At 41.6% G+C, this 27,060-nt stretch overlaps 1 protein-coding gene across 2 annotated transcripts; it reads left to right on the top strand.

Annotated features, from left to right (window-relative positions):
• The first annotated feature begins 631 nt into the window (after positions 1 to 631).
• tnks1bp1 (tankyrase 1 binding protein 1) lies at positions 632 to 24,638 on the top strand. Of its 2 annotated transcripts, XM_085406090.1 has the most exons (11): positions 632 to 836; positions 2,788 to 3,517; positions 3,665 to 4,413; positions 5,981 to 8,480; positions 17,851 to 17,969; positions 18,354 to 18,444; positions 19,490 to 19,634; positions 19,732 to 19,859; positions 20,000 to 20,199; positions 20,311 to 20,396; positions 24,023 to 24,638. In XM_085406090.1, exons 2-10 carry the CDS (start codon positions 2,798 to 2,800, stop codon positions 20,384 to 20,386), a joined length of 4,728 nt encoding a protein of 1,575 aa, XP_085262216.1. In that variant the 5' UTR covers positions 632 to 836; positions 2,788 to 2,797; the 3' UTR covers positions 20,387 to 20,396; positions 24,023 to 24,638. The 2 variants fall into 2 exon arrangements, with proteins under 2 accessions (XP_085262216.1, XP_085262214.1); XM_085406088.1 differs by having other exon boundaries at positions 2,788 to 4,413.
• The last annotated feature ends 2,422 nt before the right edge of the window (positions 24,639 to 27,060 follow it).

Here is a 27,060-nt window from a genome sequence, read left to right on the forward strand (position 1 = left end):
TGTTCAAGCACTAGATACTGGTCCACCTTTTCAAACTGAGAATTTACCTTGCGCTAATGCAATAAACTAGCTGTTTTATTCCCGTTCCTTAAATCTCAGAGTCCTAAAACTTATCTTACCTGTTACAATTCTTAAGCCACACAGGAAGCTAACACTAGGTCAGAGTATTAAAAGGAAAAAATAGAGTACGAAAAATTATTCCACAGAAGCTTTAAGCAAAGAAATTTCCCATTTAGCTCACGAGACGCTCCTTTTACAGGCTAGTAAAATGTCGCCTATTTAATTTAATACTAATACTAATTTAATTTAATAAGCTATTAGGCTGCAAAGCAGTGAAATATAAAATGATGTTAGCATATTATGTCACATAAAGATTTTTGTGGTTTTAATAATTTCAAAACTCGATAATATTTTTTCTTTGTGGATCCAAATGTGAAAGACTTTAACCAGCACTTCTTACTGTCAGCTCTGCTTTCATACTCAAACAAAAACATATATTTCAGCCAAACAACCTCTCCGGGCCCGACTCCTGTTAATGCACTTTTATTTTGAAGTGCACACACGCTTCTTCCGGTCTCCTGGTGTTTTCGCTGGAGGCAGCGTGGCTCGGACTGTGAGGCGGGTGGAGGGAGTGTCTGCTGGGTGTATGAGTTGGCTGACGTCTTGTTGGTGTGAATGAGCTGAAAACACACACACGTACACACACACACACACACTTGGTCTGACAACAGCTCGGCAGGCGAGACGATCACGGGAAACGGAGGAACAGTTTTCTTTTATATCTTCTTCCCGCTTCCTTCCCCCCTTCCATCTTTATGACTTCGTGAAGACGAAAGGTAAACACACACTTGCACGCAAAAAGATTGAAAGAAAACTTTATAAAAAGCTAAGTGCTTATGTTGTTATCTTAATAATGGGAAGGGGTAAGTTTAGGGACAGGTGCACAACCTTTGTGACAGTGTAATGGGTGTTTTCCAAGCTTTGTGAAATAATTTGGCTGACCTACATCCTCATTATCAGTCCTCGCATCCTTACTTAAGAGCTGTGTCCAGAACACACAAGCTCGGATCACTCTTTCATTTCGCTTATATCGCCTTTCTTTGTCCACTTTGAGAGGACCCAGAGCCGGACACCGGCTCGGAGTTCACTATTGACGCGTCTACTAGTAACTTATTAACAACTCGAAATGAAACACAGGGATATAACGCTGGTTTAGCTGGTGAAGTCGTTTCGATTGGCTCTTTGAGACCAAACTGACGTCGAAGTAAGCGCGCTCTCACAGCATCACTGGGGAGAATAAATTGACCTAAACATAAAAACTAAAGGCAGCCAGTGTGGCCTTGACACGACAACGGGGGCACTAAAGGCAAACAGAGATAAAGAAAGTTAAAAGCCTGCAAGCAAAGTGCTACAGGAGACCGAGCTCTGCAGAAACCATCGAAAATAACTGACAAAAGCAAGGGCTGAAAGCCTTCTCTCCTCCAGAGTGTTTGTTTCTTAGGAATTTAGCTGCTGGGAAAATAGAGGAGGGGTAGAAACAAACTAGACACTTAAAAACAAAATTAAAAAAAATCATTGGGTGGTGCACACAGCTGTAGTCCAACCTGATTTCATTACACAATATCTTGCACACCTAGAGGTGTTGTGTTTAAGAAGTGTAGCAAAGAAGAAAAAAGGTAAATTGCATATCCCATGTAAAAATACCTAAGTGCACACATACTGAAAACTGCTGTTTGGAATCTAAACAGTTTATGCAAACCAGCTGCAGATTGATAACAATGCTCTATGAGCATTTTCTATTCTTTCTCAAGCTGTACTAGTTAGTGTTGAGAGTGTTAAAACTGCAGGGTGTGGAGTTACCGGTTTTAGTCTTACAGGACAAACCAGATGACATGCTGCACACAATGCCTGTGGTATTTAGTGTAGCAGATTTGGTCACATATTGTATTACTGTTATCTTTTTCACACGGTGTGTAAATTTGGCCCTTTTTTTGTGAGTGGGGAGGGAGGGAGGCCATGTCTGTTGGTCAAAGTGCTCATGTGACAGGTTGCTCAGGACAGTTGCAGTTTGTTTATCTTTTAGTGGTTTCAGATCAATGCCAGCTCCGGGTTTTGACTGTGCCAGAGTTGTAGATTGTATTATAGATGTATGGTACGGTTCACCAGGCCTGTTCCCTGCTTGCCTGTTTTGATCTTGATTACTTTTCCTTTCAGGTGTTCCCTCAATGCTTGGCACTTTCATCGTTGTGTAATACTTAACATTTGTAAATGTTATCACTTGGACCTGTTCAGAGCAGTTTATCTTGCTCATTCTCAATCAGTTAATTTTAGTTTCCCATTTTACGTATCACTAAACATCCTCAGTCAAGATGAGTCATCACACGCTGTCAGAGCTTCACTGTGTGTGAGAGTCTTACCATTTAACTATTTTAATTTTAGCTGGAGAAAAAGAGAAACAATCAAGGAAAGGTTCAGTGCATTTTATGTTATCAAAAGACCAAATCAAAGACTGAAACCTGAGGGAAAAAATATTAAAGCGAGTGGCAGGAAGACTTTTTTTTAAATAGTGGCTGATGTTTGTTCAGAATGATTGATTAGTTTCTCTTTGCTTCTGTAGTAGAGTAATGCACTTTAAAAAATCTAGACAAACCAGACCATTCCCGTCTTCTTTGTGACAACATAACCGACTGGCTTTTTCTGTTCTGAGTATGAAATGGGTTTTCATTAATGGAAATTTGGAGTTTGCTGTGGATAAACATGTTCTGTTCTTCACTCGTCCTGTTTCAGCAACTCGGCCATGGAGAGCTCCGTCGAGGCTTCCAAGACTAGGGTCATGTCGAAACCCAAGCCACCGCTGGCCCCCAAACCTGGCCTCGCTCCCAAGCCCTTCTCTTTGCAGAAGAATACCACCATCCGCTCCATTCATGCCCCAAAGACGCTCCCCGCTACGTCGAAAATTCAAAACTCAGAGCCTTTGACCCCTCGTGCTCAAAAAACATCTCAGCCGGCTGTCACCTCAAATGCCAAACCAGGCTCTCAAAGTGAGCTTCCCAAAAGTCACCCAACAACAACCAAAGCTAGTGAAGCAGGTAAAGAGGAAACTCGTGACTCTAGTGTAGGAAAAACAGCCTCACAAACCAGTCGGCCCGAAGAGACAAAGAAAACTGAGCTCGTCCAGAAAGACATCATCCAAACAAACGACAAAGCTTCTGGAGATGTTGCAACTAATTCAGAGCAGAACAACGGAAAAGCGAAGGAAGATGAAGCTCGAGCTTCTGTTGTCAAAATGCGGAATCACTCAGGTAGCGATGGAGCCTCTTCAACTGATGAAACATTTAGTTGGGGTGGTGCTAGGAAGCGTCTGTCCATGGAGCTCACCTCGAAGTTTGAGTCAGGCGGTCTTTCTCTGCCCCCCCAGCCTACCATAGCTATCTCCACACACAACACCAAACGTGATTCAAATAAGCCAGCATCTCCTGCTCCAGAGCAGAAGCAGGCATCTCCAGAGCCGAAGCAGGCATCTCCGGAGCCGAAGCAGGCATCGCCAGAGCAGAAGCAGGCATCTCTGGAGCCGAAGCAGGCATCGCCGGAGCAGAAGCAGGCATCGCCGGAGCCGAAGCAGGCATCGCCGGAGCAGAAGCAGGCATCTCTGGAGCCGAAGCAGGCATCGCCGGAGCCGAAGCAGGCATCTCCGGAGCCGAAGCAGGCATCTCCGGAGCCGAAGCAGGCATCGCCGGAGCAGAAGCAGGCATCGCCGGAGCAGAAGCAGGCATCTCTGGAGCCGAAGCAGGCATCGCCGGAGCCGAAGCAGGCATCTCCGGAGCCGAAGCAGGCATCTCCGGAGCCGAAGCAGGCATCGCCGGAGCAGAAGCAGGCATCTCCGGAGCAGAAGCAGGCATCTCCGGAGCAGAAACAGGCATCTCCGGAGCCGAAGCAGGCATCTCCGGAGCCGAAGCAGGCATCGGCGGAGCAGAAGCAGGCATCGGCGGAGCCGAAGCAGGCATCGGCGGAGCCGAAGCAGGCATCTCCGGAGCCGAAGCAGGCATCTCCGGAGCAGAAACAGGCATCTCCGGAGCCGAAGCAGGCATCTCCGGAGCCGAAGCAGGCATCGCCGGAGCCGAAGCAGGCATCGCCGGAGCCGAAGCAGGCATCTCCAGAGCCTTCAAACAGAGAGAGCGATGACGGTGGAGTGAAAGAGGACTACACCGGGGGAAACAGCATTAAAAACAGAATCAGTCAACTGTTTGACTCTGCGTCGAGGCCGGAGGCCATGCCGAAGAGGGATGAACCGGAAATCTTAACCGGTATAGGAGGGGTGAAGGAGCGCATCAAAAATTGGGCTGCAGAAACAACTTCTGAGGGTCCAAAGATGGAGAAGAAGCCTCCGGCTACATCCCGAGCACGCTCCAGAAGGTGAGTAAGGCTCTGCAGTTTGTGTGCAGTGACAAGATTAGACACAAAGAAAAGGAAGTGAGCATTCATTTGCAAGCACAGGTTCAAATCCCAAAGCCTATCTTCGTTGGTCAGATGTAGATGATTTATGACTTTGTGTCTAGGAAGCCTTAACCTTAAATGTGATTCATTTGTTGATTTGGGTGAGCAAATGTTGGATAAAAAACTTTTTATGTGGGTGTGTGATTGTATGTGGTTTCTCTTGATTTAGATTTTCTTTATGTTAGTGGTTTGGATTTACGAGGACATACAGGCATTTCTTATTTAGACAGAAAGCACGGCCCCAGTTTCTGGTTTCTGTGAGCAGCTGTAGCAAGAGTGCAAGTCTAGAACTGTTGAGGAAGGAAAGTTTGAGTGTTGCTCTCTTGATGCTCCTCCGTGTTCAGTGTGTTTGGAAAGTAATCCGGGCGTGGTAAATGAAAAATGCTGCTGCAGTATCGATGTTGCAGCCAGATTTATGTCCTTAAATAACCAAGGTTAGATAAGAAAGCAAACTAAGCTACCGAAGTGTGTGAGGTTTGAGATTAGACATCCAGCTGTCTGCACATAGCTTCAGGTATTTAGCCATTCCCTATAGTGGATGTTAATGGGATTTTAGTTGTGTTTGCTTACAGTTTCCTAAATAACATTTAGGGAAATGAATCTTTCAGAAAATCTGCATCTTGACTATATTTTTGAGAGTTTTCACTGTCAGAAGTTTTCAGTGGAACTACTACTCCATGTACTGAATACGCATTATTATCTCTGAAGCACTGCTGACTGTGTGGAAATGCCATCAAGACTATTTAAGTGACCAGTCACTGAGTGGATAAGTAAAAACCTTGTTTTTTTTACTCATGTTGAAATCAGACCTTTTAAGTAAATGCTCACAATTTCCAGGTAATTTATGCTCTCACTGACAGCTGGATTAGATATATACCTCTCTTTGCCCTTATGCTGGGTGTCATAAATATGTCACATGCTTCCTGGATTCCTATGAGGCTGCCAGCAAACCAATGAAGACTCGTGGAAGTCACTGGTCTGAATAAGCATTAGATCCACTGCTCTCTGTAAAACTTTGTTAACATTAAAGTTGACTTTTTGTGTTGGTTAAAAGCGACGCGCAAGGTGTTATTTCGCGAACTTCCAGGGTGCAAATAGGCCGTTTCCCCCAGCGCTACACTAAGCTAAACATTTGCTTTGTATTTAATGTACAGACAGACGTACACACAGGGTGGTGTCAATCTTCTGTTGTAGGTCTAGGTCTAGTTGTTGTCTGTTACTTTCATGTTAATCTCTAGAAACAACCTACCAGAAGTTTTCTTGTTTGTGTTTGTAGTCATGTGGTATAGACCAATCACATTAGAGCAGGGTTTGCTGTTTTTTATCTGCCTACAAAATGACTGCTATATGTAACAGGACACCTAGCTATCAGCTCAGTGACTCTTGAATGTTGAGAACAAAAAGCCCCCAAAACAAAACAAGAACAAAACGTCATTAAAACTCTGTTGTTCACAATGAAAAGCTATGATTGCTCTCTCCTCCACAGCTTTGAGCCCGCAACTTCTCCAACAGAAGTGAAAACACCAAAAACTTCAAATCTCAGACTTTCTGCCGAAGAAATGCCGCAGAGTCCGACTGTGGACCCCCCGTCAAAGGTCTCTCCTGTTGAACAACCAACAAAGTCCCCAACAGAAATGCTAAAAGGTGTTCGAACTGAAAAGAAATCATCGGAAAGTGCTGCAGAGAGCCCACAAGAGGCGAACAAATCAACAGAGGTTGACGTCCAGTTGCGCACCCCTAACTTGAGTGAAGATGTACCAAAGATGGACAATGTCAAACGTCGCTCTGTTCGCTTTGGCACCGTGCAGAGTGATGATGGTGGGCCTCCACTGATCCTAGGCTCGGATTCTGATTCTGACACTGAAGACGAAGAAGAAGAAGAAGAAGGAGAAGAAGAAGAAGGAGGAGAAGAAGAAGAAGAGGAGGAGGAGGAGAGTCCTGGAGTTACAGCTGAAAAGAAAGTCCCTGATTTAGTGCCTGTCTATAAAAGAGTAGGAATTTTTCAGAAAAAACATGATGAGAGTCAACAGCAAGAAGAAGAAAGACTGAAACATCTGAAATTTGAAGAACAGCGGCGAGCAGAGGAGACGGAACAAGCAAGGCTTCAGCTAGAACAGGAGCAGAAAAGAGTGGAAGAAGAGAAGGAAAAAGAAAGGGAAAGACAGAGGGAAGAGCTCAGGCTTAAGGAAGAGGAGAGGGCAAGGCAGAAAGAGGAGCAAATTAAACAAGAGATGGAGGAGAAGGAAAGGGAGAGGCTAAAGGAAGAGGAGAGACTGAGGAAGGAAAGAGAAAGACAGAGACTAAAAGAAGCGCAAGAGAGAGATAAAGAGCTAAAGCTGAAACAGGAGGAGGATGAAGAGAGAAAAAGAAGGGAACAGGAGAGGAAAATCCAGCAGGAGAAAGAGGCAGAGATGGAGAGGAAGAGGCTGTTAGAAAAACAGAAAGAAGAGGAGAGAAAGGAAGAGGAAAGAAAGATGAAGATTGAGAAAGAAAAAATGGAGCTGGAAATGAAAATCCAGCAGGAGAAAGAGGCAGAGATGGAGAGGAAGAGGCTGTTAGAAAAACAGAAAGAAGAGGAGAGAAGGGAAGAGGAAAGAAAGAGGAAGATTGAGAAAGAAAAAAAACTGGAGCTGGAAATGAAAATCCAGCAGGAGAAAGAGGCAGAGATGGAGAGGAAGAGGCTGTTAGAAAAACAGAAAGAAGAGGAGAGAAAGGAAGAGGAAAGAAAGAGGAAGATTGAGAAAGAAAAACTGGAGCTGGAAATGAAAATCCAGCAGGAGAAAGAGGCAGAGATGGAGAGGAAGAGGCTGTTAGAAAAACAGAAAGAAGAGGAGAGAAAGGAAGAGGAAAGGAGGCAGATTGAGAAAGAAAAACTGGAGTTGGAGATGAAAATCCAGCAGGAAAAAGAGGCAGAGATGGAGAGGAAGAGGCTCATAGAAAAACAGAAAGAAGAGGAGAGAAGGGAAGAGGAAAGAAAGAGGAAGATTGAGAAAGAAAAACTGGAGCTGGAAATGAAAATCCAGCAGGAGAAAGAGGCAGAGATGGAGAGGAAGAGGCTGTTAGAAAAACAGAAAGAAGAGGAGAGAAAGGAAGAGGAAAGGAGGCAGATTGAGAAAGAAAAACTGGAGTTGGAGATGAAAATCCAGCAGGAAAAAGAGGCAGAGATGGAGAGGAAGAGGCTCATAGAAAAACAGAAAGAAGAGGAGAGAAGGGAAGAGGAAAGAAAGAGGAAGATTGAGAAAGAAAGACTAGAGAAGCAGGAGCAGGAGAGAAAAATGCAAGAGGAACTGGAAAGAAGGCAGGCAGACCAACTCAAAGAAAAGCAAAGACTAGAGGACGAGAGAGAAACAAAGCAATCTGGGTTGAACAACATGCAAGAGGAGAGTTTGGTGCGCAGATCAAAGCCTCATCTAAACTATTTTGAATCTGAAGATTGGCCTCAGGAGTCAAAATCACCACATTCCCCCTCACCAAACACCTCTGGGCCCACAGAGAATCTGATGGATGTGGTTTATGATGACTTCTCGGTCAAACAGAATCCGATCAACATAGAATTTGATGATTTTTCAGTCAAACCGATAAAAGTGATCTCACGGCGTAAAACAGAAAGCAGTCCAGTTTTCCGTAGTTGGGATGACTTTCTGGATATAGAGGAAGTGAAGGGACTGGTGCCTGTGGACGTCAAAACTGAGAGAGCCAAGGAAGACAAAATGGAAAAACCAGAGCAGTGTCCGAATACACCTCCTTTGCAGGAGAGAGAATGGGTGGAGGAGATAAAAGATGAGCCAGAAGAGGAGCAGCTCATCTCTCTAGACGTGAAGAAAGAGGAGCAGCTCATCTCTCTAGACGTGAAGAAAGAGGAGCAGCTCATCTCTGTAGATGTAAAGAAAGAGGAGCAGCTCATCTCTCTAGATGTGGAGGAGGAGGAAGAGGAGAAGGAGACAGAAACCGAGGATGAGGACGAGATGGAAGAAGACAACCAAGAGGTGAGCCCTATTTGGTTAGGTTCTAGCTATATTTGTATTTCTGTCACGCTTGATTAGATTTTTGTTTTGTGGACATCACTATGGTTATATGAAAGCTCCAACTGTTCACTTATGCAGAAAGGGTGAGGTTAGGAACAGAAGCAGGGGTGTGCACCACTAGTAAATGTGGTTATTTTGTCAATGAATCACATCAGCCAGGCAGCCATACACACCTCACCTGCACCAGCATTTTGCCATTCCTGTAAGACAAGGAGAGAAATATCTTGTCGTACTTGCTTCAGTGTGGTTAAGTCACAGCTTAAGAACTCATGACTGTGTTAGTGTGTGTGCGTGTACTTGTATTACTCATGTTAACACAGCTGGGGAGACTCCTTCATTTTAACTATCCTTATATAACTGCCTTATAAAGTAAGGCTGGGTCCAGGAAATGATACTGTTAATTCTCAGGGAAATTACTGTACTGTTTTCTGAAGGCAACATAAACATAAACATATCTCAATAGTACCCCCCCCCCCCTGAAGTGATTACTTGTTTTATTACAGCGAGAAACATCAAAGAAGGCTAGGGCGAGGTAAACTGCTAATGTGCACGTTTCAATGTTTCTGCTCTTAAAATTACTGCCATTCATTGTGGTAAGCGCGAGATCAGAATAGAAGTGCGATGACAGTGCGAAGTTTTGACGGCAGAAAGATGGGTTACATTTCCTGTGTGTGTTTCCAGAAGCTGTCTATCTTCTGTGTCTTCTGCTTTCAGTTTGCAAGAAACATTTTTAAGTAGAAGCATCGCAAACATTTTAAAGACGCATGTTACGAGGAAGAAGGTTTGGTATGAATGTGTGGAGAGTGTAAGGCAGGTGTGTGTTACTTAAGAGTGTGCTGTGTGATGATGTGGGCCATAGGGCTATAACCCGTCAGATAATGGGTCATGTGTTTCTATTTCACACGTCTTGTCATATTACCACATTGCAAGCAAATTCGGTTGGTAGTGAAGATGTTAGTTTACACGATTATGTAATATGAAGTGCTGCCTAAAGGTGTAGTTCAGCGTTTTGCAAACAAAAGCATTTATATTCTCTTTTACTGAGAATTTTGTGAGGCAATTAACATTGAAGTTGTGTATGTAGCAAAAATAATGGCATCAGTTGCATAGTTTAACACAAAAGCTGGAAAGAAAGTTTTGTTTCTGCCTCCACTTTCCTGTCCACTCTGCACTACTGTGCTATCCATTAAAGAGAAGAGGCAAAGAAATGACAGTCATATCTTCTTCAGTCATAATGCTGAGTCATTATCAATAGATTTGGTATTGCACTTATCTAACCCTCAGTGTAAAAGTGATTAAAAGTGATTGAGTATTGAGTTGACATTCAGAGACAATGAACAGCTGCAGTGCAAGACTGACGTCTGCAAATAAACATGATCACTTTACAGTTTGCAGTTTGAAGTTTTAGTTCGCCAAGTTTAGTTGTTCCAAAAATGCTTCGATGTGTTTGATTTCACATGTCTATGTGTCCTGTTTCACAACACGTGTGAGTTTGTCTTGCTGAAATAAGGTATATGATGCACTAATGCGTCACAGGTGCACAGACTGTCTCCTGATAAAATATCACATTTCGATTGGTCAGACCACAAACTGTTCCACTGCTCGTTAGTTCATAATAAGCGAGCTTGTGAACGCAGCTGCAATCTATGTTCGCTGACTGTTGGGTCATTCCATCTCAAATTTGCTCAGTCATCTCTGATTTACATAAAAGATTTATTGTCCAAAGTTTGAACATGTGTAATGAGTGCTGTGAAAGTTTAGTTTCATATATCAACTACTTTTCAGGATATATCTTTTGGAAAAAAAGGTTAGTCGACCCACTTTCAGGCACGTTTTTTGAAATCTGAGGCAGTGTTTGAACATGAATATTTGAAAAACTATTAAAGATGAAAGATTTTCTCAGTATCAAAATGAATCAGGATCTGTAATTTGGAATGGATACATTTGAAAAAAAGATAATTGGGTACTTAAAATATAAAGAGGCAATCTGTATGCTAACTGTGTGAATGAAGGCCGCAAGAATTGTAACTAATATGTATGAATATGCTACATTGTTGCGTTTTAATACCTGGAATAACCTGAATGATTAGCCTGCTTCAGAGCAGCAGGTCTTGAAATGGGTAGAGAAGGTCTCAGAGGTGAAAAATATGCACATATACCGGTACATTAAAATCATTTTTTTTGTATAATTTTGTTTTTGTTGTACAAATTATAATATTTGCTCAAGTCAGGATGAAAGTTGAGTGAAAGTAGCACTTTCTTTGTTTTTTTTCATGTTAAAAAGAGTTTTATATGTTTTATTTTACAGTATTATGATAAGTAACTATAAACCATTCAGACATTAGGACTACTTGTCTTTTGCAATGTGAGCTTTATTAGTGTGTGTGCTCAAATATAGGGCTTTACATATTTTCCATATTTTAACTACCTAATACTCACATTTTTGATGTATCTGGCCCAAATTACACATTGTAATTCATTTTCATGGTAAGATACATTTTCAGGCTTTTATCTTTTTAGATATTAGAATTTAAACATTGCTGCAAATTTCACTGGGCAAAAAAAATACATATTGAAAATATATTTCAATACGTATTTATAGCAATTATTACATATTCAAACGTTGTACCATGAAATTTTTATGCAAATCGGAGACTTTGGTTTGACATTGTTGTTTTCAGAGCTGCTCCTGAATCCATGTTGTGTTTTTCTCTAATGACTCATGAGAGAAACTTATTGTTATGCAATTTTATATTGTGAAATATTATTCTCACATAGCTGAACTGTTGCCTTAATAGTAGTGAACGGCTGCTATTCTTTGCACCTCACAGTTTTGTCTTAGATGGTCTTTTTTTAATCATTTATATTATTGCATACATTTTACCTGCATCAACCTTTTATGTTTTGTCTTTGTGTTACTTTTTGTTTGAATCTAAGTTTTTCTTTTCCTACTAACTTCTTAGACAGTGTCCAAACTTCTTCTTTTATAATTGAGATTGGAGGTGACAGGTCAAGTAGATAGCAAAGTGAACAGATGTTCAATTTTGACACAGCATTTAAAAAAAATAAAGGCAGCAAACCCAACAAATTCCAGGTGAACAGAGCAGAGCTGCACTTAATGAGAGCAGGGCTGCCAGAGATATGACATTTAAGACAGATGGGCTCACCGCCTGTTTGAACATGCAACATTTTTGCAGACTTAATGAAAACAGTGAACCAACCCTGGACTGTGAGTGTGTGTTTGCTCTGTCAGTGCTGTAGCAAGCAAACCTTACCATACATAACCTATGACATACAGGGCAATGTATGCAACCACTTGAGTGCTGTAAAGGGGCTTTGCTTGTCTGTCTGTGTGAGTACATTCTTATTTGCACCACTGAGTGGCGCTGCTGCTCTTTGACTTTGCACTTCCTCACTGTGTGCTGCAGAAATGGTGAACTTTATCTCATATAAGGCACCTGAAAATCAGCTAAAAGTAAACGACCTCTGTAACACTAAACTATATGTTTTCATAAGTGTAATCGTTTGTTTTCTTCTTTTCTTTCCCTTTTGATGCAATAATGCCAACCTGAAAACTGACAAAAAGCTTTTCATTTTTAGACAAAGCATACTGGAGAAAATGTTTACTAGGCAAACACAAGGTGTGCAGCTGATCGTGCACCCTCAGTCAGGCTTCTGATTGAAAGAAAGATGAGCAGATGATGGCAGGATGTGATGGTAAGAAGAGCCTAGGTGCTGTGTGGTCAGCATGCCCTCTTTTGGGTCTCTCCAGCAGAGCAGGATGTGAGAATGACCATACATGGTGCCCCATGTCTGCTCTCATTTTCTGTCTCTGTCTCTCAATCTCTCCACCCTGTTTTGAGAGAGAGCCTGTCATCCCCCCTCCCTCACACACAAACACACTCTCTGGCACACAAAGAGGACGGTCTAATCCAGAGACAAGAAAGTTCACGTCTACTGTCTGTGTGTTTTCTGCTGCTTCATTTGCCTTTTCCTCTCACAAAAACCTGGCTCATTCATTGCCTGCATTTACCTACGGATGAGACCGGCAGAGGGAGGTACAGAAAGCACCTTGGCCCAGCCAGGCCGCACCTTTCCTACTTCCCTCGGGATTTTCCACATCCGAGCACAGACCTCCGCTTTGTGTTGACGTTCTGTGAAATCACTCAGGTCTGACGGTGATAAAGGGGTGATCTGTCTCTCTGTACTTGCCTTTGGATGTTTGGAGTGTCAGATGCTTCCCATGTGATTTTTTTTTTCTTCCTGTTTTTGTGAACTCGGAAGTACGTGGGTAGGTTTAGTCAAAGAGGTTTTAGTCAAAGAGATAAAAGGATGTAAATTGCCAACTTTAGACTGAAACCTTCGAAGCTCTTTTTGCTTCCCAAGTGACGACAGAGAGGAGTTTTTGAAGCAGGCTTCAGTCGGTTTGTCTTTTAAATCGATGCTTAATCAATGATGGGAAGCTCTTTCTTTAGGATGCCGCTGTCTTACATCAATCATAGTTAATGTGACAGTGGAATAGTGTCGTCACACTGCAAACACATGGCTGGCTGGACTATTTACTTCTTCACTGACGGCAAATTGTAGACTATTCCAGGAAGTTCGGGTAAGCTGAGTCGTAAAAATATGCAGAGAGAGGAAGCATCCATTTCAAATGACAGATGGACTACGTTTTGTCTTCTGTGATGTCAGAAAAGTTCTTTCTACAAAATATAACTTTTCCTGTGCATACCTTCTGAAATATCAACAGACAGCTGGATCGCAGAGCCAGCTTTCTGACTCACCCGCAAAATCCTTTCATCTCTAATAAAGTTGAACCTCAGTTTCTCTGTTGAACCGGTTCCCATGGTGACCCTGCTGTCAGTGCAGCCAGCTGTGTGAGCTTTTCAAGCATGCAGTACTTTGAAGGAAAACTGTCGGCCGCCCAGCTGCAGGTGGCGGGCTGGGTGGGCAGCCTACGTCGGTCCTTGCAAGGGGCTCTGGAGCTCGTGTGGGGCCAGGAGAAGCAGGAGGAGGAAGAGGATGATAAAGAAGATGAAGAAGAGGAAAGTGGAGATGAAGGAGGAAGGTTTCAGAGGGCCATGTCACCGCTCCGTAGCTTTGCCAGTCGCAGCAGGAGATCCCTGCATCGCTTCTCCATCAGAAGTCGCAAGACTTTGCAGAGGAAAGCCACTAAAACCTGTTCTGTAAGAGCTGACATACACAAAGCAGTAAAAATATACAGTTACAGTAACTATATTTAAAGGCTTTGCTGTCTAATTTCCATTATCATTGTGTGCAATGATCAAAGCCGAAGCTTTTAGGGCGAGTTTTGTTAGAAAATGCTTCAAAACTCCCTGTAACTTATTAGCCTGTTCAAAATTTCCATGGACATGGGTTAAAAGATAACCATGCAAATGTAAATAGGGAGTGCAGCACACAGTGGCAGTGTGTTTCAGGAAGGACAGAGATATCTGATGAAGTTTCCTGCTTGTATTTTCTTTTTTTTATCAGTGCGCAGTCACGGCCTTTCCCTCTCTGTCTGTGGTGTATGTGGGAGATAACGCGCCGGACAATAACAAAGTGTGACACACTTAGACAAGGTTTATCTAACTGTTGTTATTTATGGGTGTCAGCTCCATATCTGCATCTGCCTTTTGTTTGAGCTGGCCGCCTTTGGCTCACAGCCTAACCGTTCTTAGTTAATGCCTTTTTTTCTTCCTATTTCTATCATTGTATGTCATTACATCTCATTACATTATATTATAATAGATTATATTTGATTTTGCAAGCGATCCTTGCACATTTTTTGGAACCAAAAAACATTTTGTTTACACTATATTTAAGTATATAACATGTACATTTGTCTGTAACTTTATCATACATGTGGGTGCACAGGAGAAACAAAGATTATCTCTCCGGCTTAATTCCCTTAATCTGGTGATCTGTCGTTTTGATTCTTGTGGTGACACTCCTTCACAGTCGTTGTGAATCAGATTGTTCCTCATTAAGTTGTACTTTTATTCTCTCCACTTAGCTGCAAACAAGGTTCCTTATACATTCCAGTGACCATGACAAAAATGTTATGCAGGTAAACTATAATCAAGCAGACTCTGTCCTAACTTGTGCAGCACATCCTGCGCCCTCAGCAGCACATTTTATACTGGCAAACACAGAGGTAGTGCTTTTATCCTTTATAGTAGGTGTGCGTGCTACTTAGAAGTTCTTGTCCTAAATCTTCAAATGTTGCTAGATGAATTAAGCTGCACCCTCATGTTTTTAATATATTAGCAGTGGATCCAGTGAAAGATTTAGCTCATAAAAAAAATCCTCTTAATGTTAGGAAAGGGAGGATCGATGTCACTGCATCGCTTTTGCATCTAACAATGCAAATTTATGTTAGGCCGGATATTTATTGTAGAAACACACCTTTACAAAGTTAGTAAATGCTGAGAAAAACACTAGCTTGCCTGACCAATCAACAACAGGACTTGGTGGAAATTAAATTTCATCCCTGGTTCTTACAGTGCAAAAGTGCCCTTGTGCCCTAGATTCTACAGGCCCAGGGTTCCTTATTCACCAGATTTCTATAGCATATAACAAGAATCCGAAAAATGAATTCTGGATTTATTTAACCCTCAGAGATGTAAATCACTATAAGTGCTAAATCTTAATCTAACCCTGCGTTTTGTAGAAGGATAAAAGAGATTTCTTGGGTTTAAAAAAAAAAAAAAAAGAATATTCCTTTAATTGATGATTGTCTAAGTTAGACTTAAGGTTAGGGTTGGAGTGATTGCTGTTGATAAAGTGCACCTCAGAGGGTTGATATGACATAGGTAAGGAATAAGACTGACCCAAGCATACCCAAGTTAAGTTACAGTGCCATGAAAAAATTTGCGACTTTTCTGACTCCTTCATTTTTTACACATTTGTGTAAAATGCTTAATTGTTTCATATTATCAAACAAATTAATTATTGGACAAAGATGAACTGAGTAAATGCAAAAGACCGTTTCCCAGGGGTGGGCAGCTTACCAAAATCACTCCAACACGCATCCAGGAGGTCACAAAAAAACCCCAGAACAACATCTACTTCACTTGCTGTAAATGATGGAGTCATGAACTCTGCTGTCTACCAGAAAATCCCAGAGGAGAATGTTCGGGTGTTAGTTTGTACCCTGGAGCTTAAACCGAGTTGAGTTATACACCAGGACGATGATCTGAATCACACCAGCACTTCTGAATGGCTTAAAAAACAAAAACAGAGTGAAGTATTTGGAGTGATGTAGTCAAAATTCAGACTTAAATGCGATTGAGATGCTTTGGCCTTAAAAACAACCTCAAAGAGGCTGTTCAAGCTTGAAAACCCTCCCTTGTGGCTGAATTAAAATAATTCTGCAGAGAAGAGTGGGGTAAAATTCCTCCACAGTGATGTGAAAGATTTATTGCCACTTATTATAAATGCTTGATTGCAGTTCTTTCTGCCAAGGGTGGCACAATCTGTTATTATGTTTGAGGGGAATGACTTTCTCATTGCACGGTATACAGAATATTGAACTGGGGAGCATAAAACAAAGAACCCTGAACGTAGGACATGGCAAATACTGGACTATAAATTTATGGCGTGGGGAACATCCCAGAAATTTCCCTTGGGAGTTGGTGGAGACCAAAGCAGAGATAAAAGGAGAGTACGGGAGTACTGGATACTTTTCCAGTTCACAAACGTATCTCTCATTTCTCTGCAATAGTTGCAATATCTTTGCTCAACTTCTAAACATGTTTCTAATATCTAATTTATTGAGCACTCCTTTAGCTATGGCCAAAGTAGGAAGACGAGGCCGTTCGTTTTGAATTTTTAAAACGGAGGAAACTGGCTCCATAGTGTGGCGGTTTACGCATTTGGTTGACAAGCTAAATTTTGCTGGTTCCGTTCCAGACAGAGATAAGAATCCCCTTTGGGGTTGCGGTCAAATCAAATGTGCAGAGCTACCCGCTGTGGTGCCCACTTGTGACGAGGGGTCATCCTAAAGTAACTTTTCTTTTTTGTCTCCAAATCACACGATACAATGCCTCACTGTTTCTTTTATCTCTTGCACAAATGTTTTTCTAACCTTTGCATACTTAAGATTCACCCAAACAGGAATAACTGCATATTTGAAAAATTCTTTTGTTTTCTTATTGAACTCAGCTGGGAAGCATTAGTCAACATTAGAACTTTGTGAGTGACAGCTGCAGCTCCGTGATAAAGGTGGCACAGACACGGGATAAATCGCATCGCAGAGGAAAGGCTTGTGTAAAAAAGCACTTTGTTTTTTCTCTGTATCTGAACATGGAGTGTAGTTATAGGAAAATCACTAGAAGCCTATTCATTTGTGCTGTGATGCTGCCAGATAACAGGCATTGTGCAAATGAAGCTGCCCTGAGCGTCCTGAGTAATAAATGGCCTCACAAAAGAGATGAGATGTTTACTCAACTGTTGTGTTGTATCCAGGTGACAGTGTCTGGCCATTCAGCACTAGGATGCGCCCCTCAACAAAATATGAAGCGAGCATACAGGAATGTTTTACGAGGAAGTGGTTGCTTTTGTTTGGAACATGTTTGCGTGCGTCCGTGTATGCTTGTGTGTGCGTGTGTAGTATAGCATGTGGGCGTGACATCATGAGTGTGCTTAGTTTGTCTCTGTTGAGGCATAAAGGTGTGTACGCCAGTGCGTGTGTGTCTGTGTGCGCATGTTCATGCCCCCGGTGTTCATTGAGGACAGGCCAGCCTCTGTGACCGGCTCATTAAAAGACGCATGCTTGGCTGGTCCTTTCTCTCTGTGTAGCTGGTGAGTTTTGGCTCAGCACACAGTTTAGTTTCTCCTTGTTTTAACTCTACAATTTAAAGTTCTTGTTCATAAATTTATATGACGTAGAGGATCATTTGGGTCGTTGAAAAAAAGGATTTTCAATCCATGAACAGAGCAATAGCTTAGAATTTAAGTTAAGGTATTCAGCCAAATATGTCATTTAGCAGGGAAGCATGATGGTGATCTGCCAGTTAGTACTGTTGACTCATAGAAGAAGGTCCTGGGTTCGAATCCACCATCTGGCCTTTCTGTCTGGAAGCTGCATGCGTTTCCCGTGTTTGTGCGGGTTTACTCCTTCCACAGTCCAAAGACATGCAGTTGGTGGGGTTAGGTTAATTGGTGATTCTAAATTACCCATGTTTCTCTGTCTTACTATAGGTTCTTTACTTTATATACTTGTTGTTTTGATTTTGGGTTATATGAATAAAATAGAATTGACGATTTCTCTGGTTTCTGCATGTGTTTTCCTTTTGAATTTGCCTGAAATTTTCTGTCCATCTCGCAGGATCAGACCAACAGTTTCTCCACAAAAAATGAAGACAAGGACACCGATGCTTTGATAGACTTTGGCCTTATTCATGACCAGCAGGATCCAGTCTGGGAACAAACACCTGAAAGAAACAGGTAGGAAATCATTTGCATTATTTAAAAAAATAAGTAGTTTGAGTTTTCGTTGTACTTGTATGACAGTGTTAATCCTCAAGCCTTTAAAACGTTTCTATTTTTTTATTTGTTTGGCCAAATGTCATAATTTAGACTTTGGGAAAGTGTTTAGGAACAGAAATCTTGTGACAGCTTAACCGAATGCAGATGCACATTAAAATGTGCTGTCAGGCATTTGAAAGTTGAGCTCCCTGTGCCCCCTTGTGGTCAACAAAGTTAGGCACATATGCTTAATGGAGTGGTGAAATTAAAAACAAAAAAACAAATTGAAATGAGCCAAAAGCATTTTGGCAATGCCCTATGAACATTCTTCTTCAGCGTTGTTTACACTTTTGTTCTCTTCAGTCCACAGCCAGTCCCTGACGAAGTACCTGAAGTCTCATCTGAAGACACCGCCGATGATCTGAAAGAGCCAGAGTTTGCCCCTTTTCCCGAGGTTAGTGAGTTTTTAAATCTTCCCCTGTGCCATCAACCAAAAAAGGTGACATGGAATTCAGTTGTTACTTTTCAAACTTACTTTAGAAAATATCTGTTTGTGCTTGTGCCTTTCTGTAGTGTGAAGCATGGATAGATGGCAAGATAGATAGAAGCACAAAACAAAGATATCAATGACGTTTGTAACAGATAAACACTAACTCGTCATTGTGGAAATAATTTTATCAACTCCTGAAGAGAGTTATCAAGACAAAAACAAAACCAACTAAACTTTATACACGCTGCCTACATTCACATAGTTATAGATATGTACACGTAACATTGATAATGGAAAACAGTGGCATCCAGAAGACAAGAGTCAGAACTCAGCAAAACAGAAAACTTATTTACGGAGCCAATTCATCCTCATATTCACGTGATTTTTTCAATACAGTTGTGTGAACTTGTGCAGTGAGTCATTGGCTCTGTGCAGTCTTCCCACAGTGTTTTCTCTTCTCTCTCTCTTCTCCCAGCTTATTAAACATATAATTTTCTCTCTGTGCGTGACGTTTTTGTCTGGCTTGAAACAAATTCTGGGCGAAACTCCTGTCGTCTTGCTTTGTACACAATTTCGACTCAACCAGGTCACTAAATTGTTTTTTTTGTTTTTTTTGAGTGACGAAGAGTGACAGCTGATTGAAGCCAGTGTTATTAATTATTCTTATTGCTCTTTTATGTAATATTTATATTGGCTGTATATTTCTTTTGGATGTGTTTCCCCATACTTCTACACATTATGTCATAAAGGGAAGTTTGCAAGCACAGAGTGTGGTTTATGAAATCTTTGACTTTATACAGTGTCATAACTGATTTAAAATCTTTTTTTCTAATGTGTTCAATATGTGACTTCCAGAATATTATATAATTTATTATTTATTGTTACCTTAAGGAATTTAATTTCAGTTACTTTTTATATTTCTAATTATTTTCTAGTAATAAATAATGCACACTTGTGGCCAGTGCGTTTGCTTTTTATTGTTAGATTTTGTATATGTGTCTCTGTACAGAGCTCCACTCCTCTCCTTGACACCAGTGCACAAAGATCCAAGGCGGATCTGGGAAAGAGGCGTATTCGAACACGTCCATCACGCAGGCTGACCGCAGGGTTAGCTCAGACGGAAACACAGGATTGGGGGACCCAGGACTCCACAGGTTATTAGAGTATCTGTAATGTTCTATGTGAAAGCGTCAGTGGTATAAAGACAGCTGACGATATCGAATTGTTTTGACTCGTGTCTGTGTTTTTCAGTTGAAAAAGAGACCGTTGCAAAAGAAAGGGAGTCAGATTCTGAGGAAGAACAGCCTAAACCCAAGGTAGTCTGTTCCCCGTCCCAGCGAGTGCCAGTGTTTCCTGGTATGAGTCCTGCAGGCTTGCTTGTAAGTTCTCAAAGCATTCAAGAACAACTTCAATTTATTTTAAATGTGTTTTTTTTATTAATAATATATGTAATATGATGCAAATGGGTCTTTCTTTTATTAAATTAAGTACTTATTTGTATTTATTTGCTTTTTTTAAGGCTCAACTTAAAAGGAAAACAGGTGGTGGAGGAACTGCAGTGAAAGAGGAAACCGTAGAAAGCAAAGCTAGCGAAGAGAAGGAACATCAAGATGAAGAAGTGGCACCATCTTCCGTGGAGCTCTCACATTCTCCTCGCACGCCTGCCCGTCTGGCTGGAGCTACACGGGTGCTGCCACTCATAGGCAACAAAGAAGAAGGGTAAGCAGAAAGAAGCGCTGCTCACCAAAACAAATATATATGTTGTGTAAATGATCCAGATATCTTTGGGGAAGATGACTGAAATATCGAAATATCGTCTGTGACATTCAGTGGTGCCTCCTCGCCTGCTTGGCTGAAAGAGCTGAAATCTAAGAAGCGTATGAGTCAGCACGGCAGTGACGCTTAGCCAGACTGAGGTGAGTGATTTAATATAATTAAAAAAGCTTGCCATGATTTTTGTATTTTACTTATATGCTAAAATATGATTCTGAGTATTATTTAAAAATGTAAAAACGTATTACTGTAGCTTTTAATATATAGATTTTTTTAGGTTACAGTACAGAAGTTCCTACATTGCTGTATGACTGTGGGGGAAATAATTATTTGATCACATGCAGAATTTGTAAGTTTGATCACTTGCAAAGACAAACACTTTTATGTTGGTTTAATTTTAGTGGAGAGAGACAGAGTATTAACCAATCAACCAATAATACAGAAAAAAAAACCCTGCATTGCATAATAGTAACATGAAATGCTGAAATTTGGTAAAAGTAGTTGATCCCCCAAGCAAAACATGACTGAAGCCATTGCTAGCAAGCACACTGGTTAGATGTGTCTTGTAGTTGGTCACCAGGTTTGCACACATCTGAGGAGGGATTTCGGCCTACTCCCCTTTACAGAAACTTTAAAGAAAGACATGGCAAAGACATGCTCAGTTGGCTGTCTAGGCTGTTGCTTGGCAACTGGAAGCTTCAGCTTCCTCCACAGATTTACTGTCGCACTGGCGTCTGGAGATTGGCTAAACCACAAAATGACCTTAATGTGCTTCTTTTTTAGTCACTCCTTTGTTGCCTCGGCGGTATGTTTTGGGTCATTGTCATGCTTAAAGACCCATCCAAAACTCATCTTCAGTTTTCTGGCTGAAGAAAGGAAGTTTTCATCCAAGATTTTTCAGTACATGGCCCCGTCCATTGGGCCTTCAGTGCAGTGAAATTGTCCTGTACTCTTAGCAGAAAAACAACCCCAAAGCATAATGTTTCCATCTCCATGCTTGACTGTGGGGATGGTGTTCTTTGGGTCAGTATTTCTCATGACAGGTTGGCGCCAAATGGCTCAATTTTAATTTCACATGACCACAGCACTTTCTCCCAAGCCTCTCTGAATCATTTAGATGTTCACTGGCAAAGATTTAAGATGGCGGCGCGCACAGACGCAGCGGCCCGGAGCTCCTACACTTTTGCACCGGAACACACGCCTCAGCTGCACACATTACTGAAGCACTTGGAACACAGGAACACCTATGCACGGCTCCTCTTTGTAGACTACAGCTCGGCTTTTAATACCATCCGGCCATACAAACTCCGTCCCAAACTCCACCAACTGGGACTTAACTCCTCTCTGTGCAACTGGATTGTGGACTTCCTCACTAACCGTAGACAGAGTGTCAGAGTGGGTAAGAACACCTCTTCCACCCTTGTGGTCAACACCGGTGCCCCTCAGGGGTGTGTTCTGAGCCCTCTGCTATACACTCTCTTCACCCATGACTGTATTTCCTCCTGCGCGTCCAATCTCATTGTTAAGTTTGCAGATGACACTACAGTGCTTGGACTTATATCCAACAATGATGAGACAAACTATAGGACAGAGGTGCAACAACTAGAGTCATGGTGCCACGACAATAACTTGGTCTTAAACACCAAAAAGACCAAGGAGATCATTGTAGATTTCCGGAAGAGGGGCCATAACAACCATCTGCCTCTCTTCATTGGCAGTGAGGCGGTGGAGAGGGTGAGCAGTTTTAAATTCTTGGGGGTAACTGTGACCGAGGACCTGTCCTGGGGCAACCATATCACCTCAGTTGTACGGAAGGCCCAACAGCGCCTCTACTACCTGAGGAGACTGCGGAGCGCACACATTCCCAGATCTCTGATGTTGAACTTCTACAACTGTGCCATCAGCAGCGTTCTGACGTATGGATTTCTAGTGTGGTTCCCCAGCTGCACCAAGGCCGATCAGCAAGCACTCCAGCGGGTGGTGAAAGAAGCTGGCAGAATTATTGGAACAAGTCTGCCAGAGATCAGTAATATCTTCCCCACTCGCTGTCTGAGGAGGGTGCACAGTATCCTGCGGGACCAACATCACCCTGCGCGCCACCTTTTCCATCTGCTGCCCTCAGGGAGAAGGTACAGGTCTATACAGGCCAGAACATCCAGACTGGCCAACAGCCTGTATCCACAGGCTGTGAGGCTCCTGAACTCTCTGCCCCCCTCTCACGGACAATAACCATATCCAACTTCTTAATAGCAATGAACTGGTCTGCATTGGTGCATCATATCTTTATTCTCTTCCCCCTCCTGCCCCCCCCCCCCCCCTCTTTCTTAAATAGATAACTATCATATCTGATATCATATCTCACAGTACAATAATATTGAATGGGTTGCATTGTTGTATTTTGTCATGTTTCTCAGGTCTTTGTCTGAATTTCTACGAACATTATTGCTAAGGATTGTCTTATTGCATTGGAGTCACACTGGGTTAAATATGTACACTTGGGTTTTAAGGGGTATTTATTATTTTCTTCTTTTTTTTGGGTTGTATGGAAGCCCCAAACGCAATTTCATTGTTCTTGACAATGACAATAAATAAATAAATACTAAATACTAAACCTACGACAGGCCTGAACATGTGCCTTCTTGACCAGGTGGACCCCCACAGCCGCTACAGGATTGCAGTCCATTACGAGTATCTTACCACTGTGCTTGCTAAAGGGTTTCTCTACTAAGTAGAAGGACTAAGTCCTGTTTTTCTTGGTGATCAAATACTTATTTCATTCAGTGACATACATATGGGACTGCATGTTTGCGTGGGTTCTCTCCGGTTACTCCATCTTCCTCCCGCAGCCCTAAGACATGCAGTTAGTGAAGTTAGGTCTTTTTCTGTGTTATCCCTGTGTCAGATTAGCAAACTGTCCATTGTGTACCTTGTCTCCTGCACTATTGTAGTTGGGGATCCAACTACACCCCTCCCGGTCCTTATAAGGATAAGCAGAAGAGAATGGATGGACAGACACAAAGAAGTGTATAACTTTTATGTAATATGCGTTTTTCTAGATTTTTGGTTGATATTCTGTCTCTCTCCATTAAAATGAAACTATCACAAAAAGTAGAGACTGTTGATTTCTTTGTGAGTAAAGTTAGTAATTAAGCAGGGGCTCAAATAATTATTTCCTTCAGTGTAGTTGTCAGTAGGGGGTAAAAGGGTTTTTTAATTACTTTTTCTTATCCAAAAAGTGATCTAATAGTCTTTTGTGCAAAAGGTTTCTTTGAATGACTTGTAGATTCATCAGCTGTTTTTCTGCTACTTCTAACCCTTTTATGACTGGTGCATTGCGTATAATTATAGGGCTTAACAGGATTGGCTGTAGATAAGCATGAACATTTTGACCTTTTTAACATTTGGCTTACTTTGCATTTTTTTCTAAGGCAGGCTATGACAAAACCGACAGCGAAGACAAAAAAAAACCCCAACGGGAAACAGGCCATTATCTTTGCTTTTTTTTTTTTTCTTCTATCACAATGAGAACCAGACACTGGGGGAAAACATTTTGTACCTAAATGTACTTTATTCTGCTTGATGTGCTTTTAACCTGCCTGTAAAATTAACCCTAACTCTCACAGGTTTTGACTAGCTTAGGGAGAATTATGGAAGTATAAAGGGCTTATGAACACACCAAACACACATTGTGTTACTGATGTTACCACATTATGAGTTTTATATATTCAATGCTTCCATTTGACCTTACTGCATCTTGTCCACCCTTTAGGAAACACCGTGCCATTGCCATTGAGCTCAGCTGCTGCTGCCGGCAGACATGACCGCTCCATCGTGTGCCCAGAGTGCCTTATTTTGTACCTTCACTGGGATGTTCACTTTTGCTGAACGCGCCTTTGAAATTGAATATAATGCCAAGTCTACGTGCCTGTGATGTTTTAATGCCAAGTACATGTTATATGAAATGTTGTTTAAGAAGCTCAGTGGAGAGCAAATACCCCAGTGTCATTTGGAGCAAAGTCATGGACTGTCTGCCTGGATTGTGTAAATTTGTAAGACTGTCATGTACTGACAGGGACTGATGACACTAGGCCTTTAGCAGGATATCTACATTCACACACACGCAGGCCTTTTTATAGTTGTGAGGACACTCGTTGATCACATTGCCTACCCGCTCTCCCAACCCAACTCTTGTCATGTTCTAAATCCAATTTTAACCGCATCATTATCATCAAGTGTGAACCCTCGAAGAGACCTTTGAGGCTCTGGATCCTCACAATGCAGAAGTTCCCTCACTGTGATTTAGAATTTTTTTTTTTTTATCCTCATAAACACAGAAATACACGGATGAGGAAACACATGTGTACAGAATTACGAAATATAAATAATGCACCTTGTGTGTATTTAGTTTTAATTGTACAAAAATGCCTTTTATATTGTTTAACCGATCACAAAGCATCTCAAGTAAGGCTTGAAGCACTTTAAGAAAAGTTCTAGCAAATTACCGTCCAAACAGCAGTAGAGTAAAAACTGTAGTGACAGAATCCCGGGATTTTTTTGTGCCTTCTTCATTTTGTTACATCATTAGTGTCTATCTACTTTTTAAAACAAGATCTCACAAGGCTTAATTAAGTACTGCCTGATTTGTTTAACCCACCCACTAGCTGGTTAGAGCGTCAACAGTGGGCTGAGAGGATATTTCTGGGGTGCAATAACAGAGTCAGAAAAAAAATGTTTAAAGGAGAAAAATGCAATAATGTGCTGGAGGTTTTATGTGCCTTTTTAATGTTTAAGAATGAATGTCATCAAAATGGAATTCATTATTGATCAACTTACTGTATGTTAGTGGGAAATTGGGGGAATTTTATTAAAATGTTTTCTATGAAATGAAGTTGAGTGTATTATTTATTTGTTGGTTGATTAATTTATTTTGGACATTGAACTTCCTATTGCATGTATTCAGTGGCAGTAAAGCATAGATACATTAACTGGGCAATATATTAGGTACACCTTACTCATACTGGGTTGGACACCCTTTCCACCTTCAGAGCTACCTTAATCCTTTGTGGCATAGATTCAACCCAGGAGCTGGAAACATTCCTCAGAGATTTTGTCCATATTGTCATGATGGCATCAAACAGTTGCTAGATATTCAGCTGCTGCGCATCCATGATGTGAATCTTCCTTTCCACCACATCCCAAAGGAGCTCTATTGGAATGAGATGTGGTGATTGTGGAGGCCATTTGAGCATAATGAAATCACTGTCAGGTTCAAGAAATCACTTTGAGATAATCTGAGCTTTCTGTCACCTGTGTTATCCTGCTGGAAGCAGCCATCAGAAGATGGGTGTACTGTGATCATTAAGGGATAGACAGGGTCAACAACAATACTCAGGTGGACTGCGGTGTTTAAATAATTCTCTGTTGGTAGCAAAGGGTGCAGGAAAATGTCCCTCCACATCATCACACCAGCAGCAGCCCAAACTATTGATATAAGCCCGGATGGATTCATGGTCTTATTTTGTTTATGCCAAATTCTCACTCTATGCTCTGAATGTTACTGCAGAAATCAAGACTGGGAAATGTTTTTCCAATTTTCCATTGTGCAATTCCAGTGAGCTTGTTTGAACTGTAGCCCCAGTTTCTTGTTCTTCGGTGATAGGAGTGGCACCCAGTGTGGTCCCGTCTGCTTCAAGGTTCAATGTGTCATTTGTTCAGAGATGGTCTTTTGTATACCTTGGTTGTAAAAAAATGGCTATTTAAGTTACTTTTTTCATCCTATCAGCTCAAAGCAGTTTGGTCATTGTCCTCTAACTTTTGGCATCAACCAGGAATTTTCACCCAGAGAACTGCAGCTCACTGGATATTTTCTTTTTTTTTTTAAACCATTCTCTGTAAACTCTAGAGATGGTTGTGTGTTAAATCCCAGTAGATCAGCACTTTCTGACATATTCAGACCAGCCCATCTGGTATTATGCCAGATTCAAAGTCAATTAAGTCATCCTTTATGCTCCATTCTGATTCTCAATTTGAACTTCAGGAGGCCGTCTTGACCACATGCCTAAATGCACTTTTTAATGCAGTTTCAGTGTCAATGTGATTGATTGCTTAGATAACAAGCAGTTGAATAGGTGTGCCTAAAAAGTGTTGAGTGACTTCTTCGATTGTGTTTTACAAATCCTTTTGCTCTTGTCGTTTTTTTGGAGTTATTCATAAAAATGTGCCTATTCTTTTGAAATTGCACATAAAGGGAAAATTTGGATGCAATTTCTGTTGGGAACTGGATGAAGAGAAAGGTAAAGAAAGGGGTAGAAGAGTGGAGAGTGGAGAGCAAGATAGCTGGGTGGGGCCAATAGTGCTGAGTGAGACTGATCTCTGTTCATTCTCTTGGCTGGCAGTCAGAGCTTGTACCCACTATAGGATCATGGTCAGGATGGCAGCACAGGCAGAGAGCTGGGCAGCGCTTGCCAGTGTGCCAGGGACAGAGGGCAATCCTATTGAGAAGCAGTGTGATGGACACAATGGGTGCGACAGACTTGCTGCATCAACAGGCTTTTTGCTGCTGTGGCTAGAAATAAACCATAAATACCCCCACTGGCATCCACCAACCGCTCACCAGGCCTCCACACAGATCCTCACTCAGTCACAGACAGAAAGGGCAAAGAAAAGAAAGAGGGAAGACGGAAAACGTGGCTTGTACGGGGTGCATTGAAGCACAAGCCATCAAGGTAAAGAAAAAAAAAGAAAAAGGGAAAAAGAACCAAGATAATTATTTTCCCTTTTTTTTGTTTTCTCTCAAGAACTTCTTCT

The sequence above is a fragment of the Rhamphochromis longiceps genome, linkage group LG5, assembly GCF_057381845.1.
Source record: "Rhamphochromis longiceps isolate RC_006_pf linkage group LG5, R_longiceps_female_GT1.1, whole genome shotgun sequence".
Taxonomy (NCBI): domain Eukaryota; kingdom Metazoa; phylum Chordata; class Actinopteri; order Cichliformes; family Cichlidae; genus Rhamphochromis; species Rhamphochromis longiceps.